The sequence below is a fragment of the Patiria miniata genome, unplaced genomic scaffold, assembly GCF_015706575.1.
Source record: "Patiria miniata isolate m_02_andy unplaced genomic scaffold, ASM1570657v1 HiC_scaffold_7, whole genome shotgun sequence".
Lineage (NCBI taxonomy): Eukaryota > Metazoa > Echinodermata > Asteroidea > Valvatida > Asterinidae > Patiria > Patiria miniata.
The window spans coordinates 40632137-40647024 of NW_024037074.1; the positions used below are offsets into that span (position 1 = coordinate 40632137).

Consider the following 14888-nt stretch of genomic DNA (forward strand, 5'->3'; position numbering starts at 1 on the left):
AACACTGCCTCTCATATGAATAGCAGTCGATCTGGGCCATCATGCATACAGTACTGGCTGACCGGGAACAAAGGTCAAAGGCACTAGCACATGATGCTGCCACGGGTTGCTTACCGCTATAGCTGCCAGTCACACGTTCTCTTTTGATATTTTGGACCACGTACAATACCGCAGTGGTGGTTTATGGGCGACATTATTCTTATTCAGGGTGAGTAAAAAAACAAACACCCGAAATCCAAATGAAAAATGGAAAATCAGTTTCAGCACTAGGCAGGACCAATTTTCGAAGAAGTTTTGCCAAATATCGGATATAAAAGCCCAAATAAGCTTTCTTTTAGTACAATAATCATTCAAATCACTCATCTGTACTACTGAACTTAGTTAGGGGATTTTAAACACAAACAACGTTTTAAAGACCTGTCCACGGATCACAAAAAAGTAAGTGTTCTTTCAGCAAAGCGAAATCAATTCACACACTAGCCCTATGTGAATTGTTTTCGTACGTCTTGCTGAAAGAACACTTACCTTTTTTTGTAATGACTGCAATAAATTTATAGCTGGTCAGCCTGGAGACCTGAAGCACGTGTTGTTGTGAGGACCTATGAGACAAGGTGATTGATTGCCAAAAAAGCAGTGCAGAAGTTTGTTACTAACCAACGGAGAGACACTTAAGCTGCTTTCAGCAGTTAAAAATCTGACCTCTTTTACCTTACCCGCAGTGGCATAAATCTGTGTCGACGAGTGGGTGGGATGGGGGATGACCAAAATCCAAAAATTGCCCGGTCGTAGAAATTCGAAAAGTGTGGGGGGGGGGGGACTTTGGGCTGGATTACACTAGGGGCGCTCTTCAGGATATAGATGTTTGTCAACATCACGAAAAAGTGTGTGTGTGTGTGTGTGGGGGGGGGGGGTGATTCAATAGCCAATCCCCTGGTCTAAAGGTGGGGGATATATACCCCATCCCCTCCCCCAGGATTTACGACCCTGCTTATCCGGTTCTTTAGTGTGACGTCAGTTAACGCAACTTGAGTGTTAAGCCAATGAGCGCTTGTAATGAGTGCATGCATGCTTATGTTCCCCAATACCGATGTTACCCAATACCGATATTTCCTGAAATCCCAACCCTATAACCCTAGCCCTAACCCTAACCCTAACCATAAGCCTAAGGATTTCGGGGAACATCGGTAGTGGGGAACATCACGGAGCTATAAAACATGGAACATCGGTATTGGGGAACCCCTTGTAATCGGTGGTGTTTGCGCGCATATGACCATCATGGAGAAATTAGGAACGCTCGAACCGGATATGACTTGTACTCTCACACGTATGTTTTCCGCCATTCACAAGAAACCAATGAGTCCGTATTTCAGTGTTCTCACGGGGGTGGGGGTGGGGGGGGGGGGGGGGCTGAACATATCCCTTTTGCCTGGTATCCGAGCTCATAATACATCAAGATTGCAACCTTCACGTGGTTCACCCTGTTTTCGCTAATGCAATCAAATTGATGTGTGCAACTGCTTAATCAACTTCACTAGTCTCTGAGTGAGCATTCTGGTGAGTTCCCCGATTATAGTGGGGCAGATAGGGAAGATATTTAGGGGAATTGTGCCAGTTTGATGATACAATATCATTGCATTTGGCACACAGTAAGAGCAAGGGCGGATCAAGAACACAATTTGGGGGGGGGGGCCAAAAAAAAATGTGGTCCCCCAAAAAAGTGGGTCAAAAATTTACGGCGTGGGGTTGGATTTCTGGAATCTAGATGCTCTGTGGTGCGATCTGAGGCAATTTCTGACCACCTTAACCAATGTTTTTTGAGGAAAAGATGGTGGTGTACTCATTGCCTGCCTTTATTTCGATGTCACATTAAAAAAAAATTGGTTTCGTGGTTTTTTTTTTTGGGGGGGGGCATGGCCCCCTTTGGCCCCCCCCCCCTCCCCTGGATCGGCCCTTGAGTAAGAGTATATCTTAGAATGATTTTGACTAGGATCCCTATAAGGCCATCGCAGATTTGTCCTTGGAAAAAAATATGGGCAGATGAATAACAAGCAATTTTCAAAGTTTTCGAAATGGCTGACATTGCTTGTTATTCTACCTATATTTCTTTAAAGGACAAATCTGCGATGGCCCTGTAGCCAAATATCTTTCTCATGCCATACTCTGACTGTGCCAAATGTCATGCTTGCATCGGCAAAGGCACAATCCCATCACCTATCTGCCGTACTGTTAGTGAATTCTTAGTCAGCGAGACTCTAATACATGAAGTAATATTGAGTTCCCCTTACTACTGTGTTTGCCGCCACATACAAACAAACTTCGTCCCAAACATTGTCAAAACCTCGAATACTTTCCGCCAACGCCGGCCGTCCTCCGATCCATCCTAGGCCTATAGACCTTCATCATGCTGCCACCATTTCAGTCATGTTCCCTGTATCCAATAACAGTACTAATTGATAATTTTTTTCTGCAAAAAGGAACCAGACTATTTTCCCTTCCAGCCTTGCTTTGGTTACGTTAATTTGAATGGAAAAAGTCACGATGGCTGCAACATGATAATGGTCTATATAGTGACCCCTTGCGCGGCCGGTGGGCGCCCTCAATGAGGACAGTAGTAAGCTGCGTTCGCATTAGAGTTTAATTTTGTTAAAGGTTACCGTGAGCGATTGGTAACATTCCATTGTGGTTTTTCTTCCATGCGTTCGTTTTGGATTAATTTGTGTCTGCGGAAAGTCTGAATCTTGCATGAACTTTACTTGTATACATGTACCGTACTCTTCGTTTAAAACAACTTCGGTTAAAACAATGTACTTCTTCCGCGACTCAGTTGGCCCTGTACAACCTTAACGCAAGCGACAGTTGACAATTTGGGAAGTTAACCAGCTGTGTGTACTGGATATTAATAAGATTAAGTTAACAATAGTCTCCGTAAGTTATATCAAAACAGTCCAATGTAACACAACGAAAATGTAACAACCGTATACATTCTGTAGAAAATAAATCATGCCTTCTACTTTCTAGTTGGAAAAATCAAAGGTTTTTAGTTTGAACCACTCTATAAAAAGTACATTATATACAATGGTATTCCTGCCTTCTTAGAAGTTTTTTATTCATACATGTTGAACCCTCAGAAGTAGAAATAAGAATGGAGCAACATTTGATATAAAAAATGCACATAAATGTTTACAATAATATTTGATTATTTTTACAAGGAAAATACGAGAATGAAATGAAATTTGGTACCAAGATAGTAACTGGCAAAACAATGCTACTTGACAGTACTTGAATAGGCCTACTTCACAATTCGTGTGTCTGATATAGACCGCTTGCAGACGCGTTCGATAATTGACGCGCTAAGGTGAGCGACGCCATGTTATGGGACAAAATGTGCGTGAATTGATATACGCCTGTCCCACAACATGGCGTCGCGCGCCTTCGCGCGTCGATTATCGATCGCGTCTGCAAGCGGTCTATTGGAGCTGAGATTTCACATAATTTTAACTACAGTGCTTTTCATATACAGTATGTGTCGTAATTCGGTCGTTCTTTTTCGCTAAGATTTATTGTTAGGCATGATATTTGGACCCTCAGAAACAAAAGGAAAAAGCGTCTTGCTGACCCCAAAAGTGTAATGTCTACTGTACAGAATGCTGAAAAAATAGAGGAAATAATAGTAAATGAAAAAAGACGGGAAAATAGAAAATCCTATGAAAAAAAGAAAAACTATATCCATGCCTGATAATTGAGACTATAACACGGGGACCACAAAATAAACTCATGAAGCACAATGACATGGATTTTAATGCTAACATTATACAAGTAAACGAAATAACACAACCAAAAAGTTATTAGAAAACCCTCCGCCCGATATCCTGCCCAGTTTACGGACAAAAATGGTTCGCTACAGGAACGCGGCTTTGGATCGTTAACATCTTCCAAAGTGATTACAAAGCAATCAATAACAACTTGAAGGTGTTTACAAATCAAAGATGTAGGCCTAAAATAACAAACTTTGTGATTTCATTATTCGAGTAGCCTTATATGAAAGAAACCCACAAAACCAAATTAAAATTGATATAATTATATTCATTACGATAAATCCAACTACATTCAATTACATGCCTCCGAATAAATAAGCATCTGTACTGATGACGTCACACTTTGTTTACTCGTGTGCTTTTCTATGGGGCTGCGAGAGTGTCGTCCCCATCACGCTCCCATAAAACAGCACACGTATAAACAAATTGTGACGTCATCAGTACAGAGGCTTATATTTAACACTTCACAACTTACTCTGAATATTCCTTGTAAAACGTCTGTAAACAAAACAAGTTTCATAAGAGAAATTAAGATTACACCTCAAGTGTTATATTAAGAAAAAAACGACAAATCCACGAATCCCAATATCATAAGTGCCAATTTGAAAGTGCTTTGAAAAAAAATACTTACATTTTACTGTTAACAAACCGTGAACACACAAATTATTTCACTGAATAAAACCCTATTATCAAATTAAAGCAGAATGATTATCTTTGAAAGAATATTATGATAAACTGTACCTTATACTGTGAAAGAAATCACACTTTTGAGTCCTTTAGGGCCCATGTTATGTAATTTACAATGCACCTTTGTGTCCCATTTAACCTTATTTTCAATTTTCGTTGTGCCATTTTTAAGGGTATTTTGGTGTCCTTTTTTCTGTCAATGCGAATTTTCTATTCATGACCACAAGTGTGATGTCATTAAAGGCAGAAACCTCAATGTTACAGCTTTTTTGCAGCTCCGTGAAAGTTGCTACGTGATTTTGGATATTTCGCTGGACATTTTCTTGTCTTAATTCGTTGTTGTGTCAATACATGACAGCTAATGAGCAACACTTTCTCACAAATATTTTCAATGGTCAAATTTTGGGTTCCGAACTTGAACAGAATTTACAGAAAACTTCCTGAAATGATATCACAGCAACAGCGCCCTCAGTTGTCCGGAAAAGCGTGGACATTTTTTTTTAAAAGAGCACGATTCAACAAAATTAATGAAAAATGGATGTCAAACAGTTTTCATACATTTAAGATGAGTTTAAAGCTGTACAAAATGTGTTCCTAAAAAAAATTACGTTTTTGCTTGCGTTTTTATATAGGTGCACTTGTCATAAAATACAAGATCAAGTTCACCACGCGTTTCATAGCCTCGATGATAAGTGTCATAGCCTTCGCTTACAAAAAGCTCCAAAAAGCCAAACTGGTGAGCGTATAGTTATCTCCAATACCAAATCCAATGTGTTTTTCTACCGTGCAGTTCATGTCTTGCGGACCATCTTTTCCTTGGCAATGAGTTCACGGAGAAAAGCTATGCAGCCAAGCTTGCCTTGCTGTGAACGGAAAAATGGATCAAAACATTAAAATACTTCAGAACAGCCAAACAACAAAGACAAAACAATTCATACGAACAGTCGTACTGAATAATGTACTTCAGTGTGATCCACACTTCCGCTCAGTTGCTAAGACAGGGGATACTTCTGAATATGAGCCCGGCCTTGACAAGGCTAAAAGCCACTCAAGGTATAATTTCTCAACTAAGAGAATGGTTCTGAAAAGAACCAGAGGTAAAGAACCATGCTCTTAGTTGAGAAATTATTCGCACATGGTGTTTCCGCAAACCTTTCATCATTTAGTATCTCCACCATGCAAAGCCTCAAATCTTACCACTCAAGGTACATAGCTACAAGAGAAATTAGAAGAAGAGTAGTACTCGGGAAGTTGAAGGTAGGAAGATAATTCCTCTTGAAACAGGACAAATCGGAGGTGAGAGGGAAACAAACATCAGGCAAGGAATTCAAAATGGATGCAACACGTGGAAAAAAGCTATTGGAACTTCTTCAATGACTCCACCAGTGAGTACTGTTCATACGCCAAAATAATTTTACAAAAACGAAAATATAATCTTCAGTTATTGAGATGCGTGGAATTTCATAAACATTTAACAAGAACACCTTTTTTTCTAAAGCTTCACACACAAAAAGAAAAGAAAAACCCACAAAACCCAAAACAGAAAAAAACCTAAAAGTAATTTTTACCTGAACCATGTAAATTTGGTCTTGTTCCTCCATGTCGAAGTCCAGAGTATCCAGGTAGCTGGTGTTAATGCCGATCGTACGTTGCACCACATCCTCTTTGTCCTGTACATGCAAAGTGATAGCTTTCATTAACAAGTTTATCGTAGACCACAATGGAAATTAAATTATTGTCGAAGAAGAACAATACCACAATATCTGTACACGTTTTGGTCATAAGTGCTATACCTAAAATGTATAGCAAATAGACAAAGTCGAAAGACCATACAAAATAGGGAATATGAATGCAGCGGAAAGCGTTTCTTTTAATCCTCAAAGATACTTGTGACCCTTTTGGAAATCAGGATTACCTTAATGTAGACTCTCTTCATATTGAGCAGCAAGCTGTTCAAAATGGTGCGGAAGTAGCTCCCCATACCAGTGATTTCCTGCCGGCTGTAGCCTCGCAAATAATCCATAATCTTCAAGCCTTTTTTCCACCCGAACGCTGTCAGTTCTTGTGCAGTTAACTTCCAGGAAAAATGAAACAAAATGTAAATTCATGTCTTTAAATTAAAGTCATATAGAATCATTTGCTTTTTCATGCATTTGGTTCGTTTTGAGTGACAACCATGGGCGTCGCCAGGATTTTTTCTCGAGGGGCAAAACATATTTTTCCCAAAACAATTCCTGTTTTTCTCAACATTTTCTCGATTTCTCAGTTTTAGAGGGGGGCAGAGACATTATGCCCCCCCCCCCAACTCTTTAAATTTACACCACTATGACTTCGAGCCTCTTTTTTTCTGGTTTCTTTTTTGTTTTTGTTTTTGTTTTGCTTTTCAAGGGGGGGGGGCAAGCGCCCCCTTGCCCCCCCCCCCCTCGCGACGCCCATGGTGACAACACCACTAAAAAATTCAAAGAAGAACGTTTAAAACATAATAATATAACCTGCTAACGTTTTAGCTCAGTGGATATTACACTTTTCGAGAAAATAGTGAACAACCATGCACAATCTTTGATCACGAAACACGATTTTGTCCACAACACTCTTTATTTCTAAAAATCAGGAGCATTAAAATTGCAAAGAAAAAAAAGTATGCAAGGGCGCGCCACAACAATACAACTATCGGTTTTAAGCACTGACGTCTTGGGCGAAGACTATGACCGTGCTTAAAGGTAGAGTCCATCATTTGCAGCAATCCGAAAAGTAACTGGCGTAATTATTGTTGAAAAACTAACTTGGTTGAAAGATAGTAAGGAGACTAAACTCCCTGTGAAATTATTCTTTCTGGGAAGCTGTCATTTTGAAGTAATCAACGAAAGAAGGCATTTCCAACGGTGATTCTTAAGAAGCACCGTAGGAAAATTTAAATTAGTAGTTCGTTTTGTTATTCAGCGCAGCGCGCACAAGTATTCGAACGACGCACACGCGCGCGCGGTTGTTATAATTCGTCGGATCAGTGCGCGACGTCGCGTATAGTTGCAATTCAAAACAATTCAAAACATGATTCAGCAACTTTTGATTTGAAATTGAGATCTTAGAATGCTGTTTTTCTCGGAATGTACAGCTGAAGCTTAGCTGAAACTTCATCAGGTTAGTTGCTCAGTATCCTTCATTAGATTTTGAACTCTTTTGTTGCTTCAAACGAACAAAATGCACAAATTACAAATGATGGACTCTACCTTTAACTTACGCTGTGCAATGCCTACGCGTATACGTAGCCGTACGATGCTGACGATAGCTTGTATGGGTGAAGCTTAAAGCTGAACGGGCTGTACATATTGCTTGCGGCGTTGAGCATTGCTGATTAAGTATACATTATAGCTTACACTGTTGTACAGTGCTTCTGTTGCTCATTGTTGACTTAATAGTGCAATGCTCGGTGCATTGCTTACCGTATTGTTGTGCATTGGTGTGCGCTGCTCACGTTGCTGCTGATGTGAGCAGTTGGATGTCTCCAAATTACAACTTACTCCAGTGACCCTGGCCATAAAATAGCCCAAATTAAGTCCAAATTATTACTGTAAATTTCTTAATTGCGGCGGTGAACATTGCTGATTTAGTAGTGCATAGCTGACATAGTGGTGCATTGCTTAATCTGTTGCTCATTACTGACTTAGTAGTGCAATGCTCGGTGCATTGCTTACCGTATTGTTGTGCATTACTGATACAACGCGCGTTGCTGCTGACGTGAGCAGTTGGCCATAAAACAGCACAAATTAAGTCCGATTATTACTGTGTATTTCTTAATTATTGTTAAAATCATTTTGTTATGCCGACATAAAGGGCCGACAATCCTGTTGTCAAGGTACATTTCGGCGGTATATTTCCTCCGAAACGAACCTGCTCCTGAGGTCGCTCGCATCTGATTGGTCCGACATGTCTGGGAAAAGCTTGGTTTGGAGATCAACGACACTTTAACTGGTGTCAGACTTGATCCCAACAAACTTAGGTTTGGCCCGGCGGGATCCGCGCCACACACGCATACATGCGAATCACAGCTTTAAAAAAGCGGTTGCGAGGTTAGAAAAAGGGGAGAGATTGTGAAGGGTAATTTACGTACAAACACAGTGTAAATCCCAGCATGCGCGTCACGGCACCACCAATTACGGGAATTTCCAGTAAAAAAAAAAACACGGGAAATGGATGATTTTACGGGTTTTGTTTAAGGTATGGGTGCATCTACTGAAAATACTGTCCGTAAACCGGACCGTCGAATTTATAGGATATAAAAACCAAAAAAAGTTGGGTTTTGCTGGCGAAAGAAATGAAGGTTCATATTCGTACTTTGCCACTTCGGTCGATATCCAGCTGTTTGAACAGTGTCTTGGAGTCACTGTAGTCATCTCCAAATAGCTGCTTCTTGTCTTCGGTTGTGAATTCCGAGTTTGGCTGTGTGGGAGAACATGAAGTGAACTATTACGTTCCCGCAGAAAAGCCAAACAACAAAAACATTATGTTGTCGATTTTTTGGGATTAGATTATGGATGCAGATCAATAATTTTCTTTAATTAACAAAATAACCCAGTCGATCTTCCTACATGAACAAAAATACATTATTGCCAAGAAGGCCATACCTTGTTCATGGCCTCCTCGAATTTCTGCTCACTGATAGGCCTGCAGTGGTCGATGTCGCTGTCCCCAAGTACCTTGCGAAACTTGGAAAACGATTCCATAAGTGTTCGACGCTCGGTCCTCTTTTTATTTATTTCCTCCATTGGCCCCTTCTGCTGGCTGTATACAATAAGATAATTATTTTATTCTTTGATTGGTCACTTTTGAAACTGTTTATCCATTTATTTGTCATGATGAGCAAAATGTGTCGATTTTTTTGTTCAGATTATGTATGCAGATCAAGAATTGTCTTTATTTTAACAAATTCACCCCCGTTTCCCCTGTAACATAATAATGCAATAATTTGTCACAAACGATATAATCACCAGGGTCAAACGTATAATCTATAACCAGGCTTTATTGAGGCAGGATTTGGGTGAAAAAGAGCGGAATCCGTTATCAAGTTTTGTTATATTATGCTTGTAAAACCTCGACTGTTTTTATAAAATGAACTATGAACGATGAATTCATATATTAGAAAAAAACTCTAAAACTCAACCAGTATGAATCTGTGATCTGATGGCAAATTCAAACATTGACCCGAGCTGCAGTAAGATTTTAACTTTAGTGTTTCTAAGTCTCGACAATTTTAGGTATACAACGTAAAACTGAAATCAGAATGACATCTTTAGAAACTTATTCTGCAGAGCTTGACTGCTATAAACCCAAGTGCCCATGTTCATATGAATTTTACATCGCATATAATGGGCCGTTGCAAAAGCTATTTTAGATTGGGTATTTACGTTTCATCTATGACGAGACAGAGCGTAATTATAGGTTTTCTCCGCCAATTTCCCAAAATGTTCATTCAACTTCTGAAAATCGGTCATTCATTTTCGTCTGAAATTGAGAATCGCTCTGAACACGCGTTTCATGTTTGCTACCACAGCATTCGATTCCATTTCAGTTCAATCAAATAAGTTATTGAGCAGCACCTTTCGTTTATGTCCGGTCGTATTCGTTTGCAAGACTTCTTGTTCGTTTTTAGAGGGCGATTTCAAACGGTCAGCATTCTATTTCACTTTTTATTTAATGCCATCGGCACCAGATACAATTAGGGGTTTCTTTTTTATCAACCGTCAATCAAATTAGCTGTACCTGAAGTTATTTTAGAAAAGGTATGCTTGTGTATAAACGTAATTGGCCGTCTGTTTCTCAAAACCGAATGCACGGACAATGAAAACGATTGAACTTTCGTTGAATCGAAATGGGATTAAAGACGTGCATTCATATTCAGACGAAGGAATGACCGATTTTGAAATGTGAATGTTCATTTAAGGAAATTGGCCGGGAAAACCTATATTATGCTTTGATATCTTCAGAGGCGTGGCCAACGGATGTGGTTGCGGGGGGGGGGGGGGAGAGTAAGGGGGGGGGTATTTACTTCCCCCTCCCAATATTTTTAAATACTTTCCTTTTCCATTCAAGTGCCCTTTTTCACCAGCGTTTAACCCCCCCCCCCCCCACACACACAATAATTTTAAAGAGTGCCCTTTTATTTTATTTAAACAAGTGCCCTTTGTTTTTCAAAACAAGTGCCCTTTACGAGCGGCCGTTTACGAGTGCTTTTGTTTGGAATTTCGCGTGTGTGCCGCCCTGAAGAGCGCCATCTATTGTCCAATAGTGTGCATGATTGTCACGTTTGAACATTTGCTTGCACTCCCGCCCTGCAAACACTTTACAGGGCGCTGGGAAGGACCGATGAGCTTCACAGAATCTTGTGAAGGAAGTGGGGATGGCATTCTGGGTAAATTATCGTGATTTATAAAGACATCCTGCAGCAGCTGCTGTTTAAGAGCGCGGTTAATGACCGCAAATGCTATCCGAAAATGTTCATGCATACATTCCATACCGGAGGTGATTTGTTTGCTATTATTGCGGACCATGTGGACAAAATAATTTGAGCGTCGCATACTGTACTGAGTATGCAATTTGACCACAGCTTCGAGAATTCGAAACGGTGCCGCGCCTCTGCGGCAAGTGACGGGAATTGAACATTTACAGAACTAATACCTTTTTTTTCAGATTCTCCTACATTGTTACGCTTTTCACGAAAAATAAGAATTTATGAATGGGAATAAATGTCTTTAACGGCCGTTTTAAACCTTGCAGGATAGTGACCGTGATGAGTTGCGGGTCACAGATCACGCAAAATCTATCTAATGAGAGCTTAAATTCATCAGCCCTTCCCAGAGTCCTGTTTGCAGGGCAGGGGTACGAAGTTTGAACAGTGCCCCCAATGGAAGATTGTACCAGTCCCCCCCCCCCCCCCACCCCACTATTTAATGAGGCAAAGTGTCCAGAGAAAAAAAAACTGTCTACATTTCTGCACGAATGCGCGAGTCCCCTTTTCAAATTTACCCCCCCCCCCCCACTCCTGATATCAATGACCTTGCTACCCCTCAGATCGTTTACAAAACTGAAAATAGACTTTATCATACTTGGCCAGACGGGTGTTAGGGAAGTTCGGCTTTTCAGACAGTTTGATATGATCATCAAAACGTTTCATCAGGTCGTCCTTCATAATCTCCCTCTCATCGTTGGCATACTGAATGAGATCACACAAACATTGAGGTAAGAACTAGTCAAAGTGGTCATAGATATTCAATTATTCATGATGAAGCCATTTTTGATCGTGTTCCCTAAATAAGCCAGTTCGGTATTATGGTGCACATCAAGATTCGACGATTCTTTTACTAGAGCGCTAACTCCTCTAGTCTGGTTCTCAGACCAAAACATTCTGACTACATGTATTCCTGATGAATCTTAGGTCAGGTCAACCTCGACCCCAGGGTGTCGAGCAGTACGCGCCCATCACTACCTGCTCTCTCACCCTGGTATTGGATCATTTGCATGTGCAAGATTTTTGAACACGTATGCAAATGAGGAATAGTCTGGTGCCTGCATGTGCGTTACATTATCGTTCGTTTTTGTATGCGGTGTCTGGGGTAAAAACAGAGTCAATTTGTCGCAGCGCGAGCACAGCGTGAGTTACGAAAACGCGATTTATTTAATTAAACTGTTACGATCTTATCGAGACAACATGCAGTATCACATTTCATATTAATATGAACAAATTGGAAAAGGAAAGGAATGTTTTTGAGAAGGCGTGGACGAATGATCGTGAAAACACGTAAAGAAAGTTTACTATCCAGGGTTTACTATTGGAAACACGGTTGGAAATAAAGTAAGCACTGGGGATGAGGTTGAGGTCAGGTAGCCTCCAGAAATACATTGTGTTACAATTTACGTCACGTGACTAAAATGGGAGGAATTCCTCCTTTTTTTCCGAAAATGTCCGAAGTTTGCCGAGTTCATTTCGTCGACTATCGGATAGCGCCCGAGTATTTCCGAGTCAGTGATATAGGTTTAATTAACTGCTAATTGCTGCTAATTGCTTATAAACTTTTTAAAATGAGTTGATAAAAAACCATTGCTTTCATTAAGAAAACTTGAAATTCAACTACGACTTTGTACATCAAGTATACTTGGATCGTAGGGGCGAACTTTTTGCAGCGTCATGTACTATCTTGAATTTGACGACCGTTACGGAGATAAATCTGTGCGATAAATCTCCGCCATTTTTTTGTCTCTCGTGGACGCGCAACAAGTTAACGTAAAGTAACGGAGCTAAATGTATCTTTCCTCCAGCACGTGACCTCGTTCAACGCGCGCGACGCGATGCGCACACGCATTAGCGATGATGGTGCACTGTGCGCGTAAACGGCGTTGCGTTTGTCACGTTTTTGTGCATTATTTGTATCTTTCCTCCAGCACGTGACCCTCCATGAAAGTCCGCGCGTGTGGACGCGCTGTCGAACTAGTCTTTTTATTCTATATCTATGTTTGAAGCCGTCCTGGGCGCAGACATTTTGAATTCATGTGCTTTTTTTTTTTAGAACATAATGAAATTAGATGGATTTAATTTTAAAAGTGTACTCTACATGCAACGCGCAAGTAGAACATACGCAAACAACTTAAGCGCGTCATGACAGTTCAAAAAAACGTCACGGCAAAAAGCGTCTGCAGCGATTCGCGCACGCGTTGCGCTGTTTGCGTAGAGCAAAATGACACGCTCATTTGCTGATAGTGCGTTTTGGTTTTGGGCGTATTGGCTTCGATAACGCACCGGTATGGAATACAAACGCAAATGATGCAAATAGACGTACAAAATACATACAAAATTTCTAACTTCATTTTCATCAGGCATCTCTTTGTACATCGAGTTCGCGCTCTAGTAATTTAATATAGCTCTATGGGATCAACGCGGTGCACACAAAGCTATGGGGGCCTTAGAAACCGAATTTGCATTCTGTGTTATTTTTCGTGCAATCGAAAAGAGATGGAGACTTTCGTTTACACAAAAGTTTGGACACACGAAACACCCAAAAGTACTTAACTTTCCAAGTTTTTTTTTGCAAAAAGTTACTTCAGAACACGACGCGTTCGATCTCTTCAATTGTGCTGGTACCCCGGTATATGCGTTTAGTCTATGTAATGGAAGTGTGACGTCATTAAGAACCATGGGGTACGTTCGAGCGTGTTACTCTTGCTACTCCCGATTGCAGGAAAATGTTGCGTGCACATTACTCTCGGTGCAGGAGTATACTCCCGGGGCGTTTTCGAATCCCTGTTCTTGACAACACTCGGGTTAACCCGACACGAGAACAGCGGTCTCGAACGTGACGAACAGACCCGAGAGGGCGTTCGCGGATCGATTTTTACTCCCCGGTTGATGGAGGGTTCGGCGAGGTGCAGCTTGAACAAAATGGCGGACTGTGCAGATTCGTAAGTTGTTTTGTGGTTTTTTTTTTTGCTAATACCCTAATGATTGGAATAAGAATACCATTATAGTGCAGGTCTGCAATTTCATCACCGCATGTCCGGTTTTGCAATAGTCATCCTCGTTCATTTGGAATAGGCCTAAGTACAAATTCAGATGATTGTCGGCCATTTTGCATTGCTTTATATCGATGCGACACACACCCGCGCGTTCGTAACAACCAGCTGAGAACACGTTCTCGTGTTACACGCGTGTTGTCAAGAACAGGGATTCGAAAACGCCCACGGTATGATGGAGAGTACATGTATACTCTTGCTGATCCGTGGGTCGTACCATTGATCTCCATATGGAGATCAATGGGTCGTACTCACTGATCTCTATATAAAGACTGGATAGCGGATATGCATACAACATTCACACAGAAGACTTTGCATATTGACCAATTCGTCCCCGGTCTCACGAAGATGGCCGCGTATAATACGAACGTTCTAGGCGTAAATACGCGCGCGTTGTATCAACAGTTGACGCGCATTTTGGTCACGTACACATTTGCGGTATTTTAGTAACCACGACGTTAAAAAAATTGTAGTTAACCTTGGTCAGTGGTGGTGGTCAAAATATAAGTCAAGTGAACCGCGACGTTACAAAAAAAATCGTGCTGTCTATAAAAACGGAAACTTGTCCTTTGTAGATCACCAGCCGGTCTCACCAATATGGAGTCAAATTCGTACATTGTGCGGCTCTTTATTAGCTATCCAGTCTTTATATAGGGATCAGTGGTCGTACTCCTGCCGTTCGGGCGCTCAGGAGTATACTCGTGTTAACGTACACGAGTAGCACGCTCGAACGCACCCAGAAAGTGTAGTGCAAGTGCAAACCATAGATGCAAACGAATGGAGTACGCGCGCGTGTTGGTTACGGGCTGAATCACGCGCTAATGTCTT

General features: G+C 41.0%; 1 protein-coding gene across 1 annotated transcript in view; it reads right to left on the bottom strand.

Moving 5' to 3' along the window:
* Positions 1 to 4696: 4696 nt before the first annotated feature.
* LOC119745681 overlaps positions 4697 to 14888 on the bottom strand; it is a 42895-nt gene continuing 32703 nt past the window's right edge. Inside the window, exons 7-12 of the mRNA XM_038222215.1 lie at positions 11603 to 11709; positions 9125 to 9281; positions 8835 to 8939; positions 6418 to 6576; positions 6071 to 6172; positions 4697 to 5365 (exon numbers count right to left, since the gene is read on the bottom strand). Of these exons, the coding sequence (XP_038078143.1) occupies positions 5294 to 5365; positions 6071 to 6172; positions 6418 to 6576; positions 8835 to 8939; positions 9125 to 9281; positions 11603 to 11709 (702 nt within the window). The 3' untranslated portion in view covers positions 4697 to 5293. The remainder of the gene's footprint in view (positions 5366 to 6070; positions 6173 to 6417; positions 6577 to 8834; positions 8940 to 9124; positions 9282 to 11602; positions 11710 to 14888) is intronic.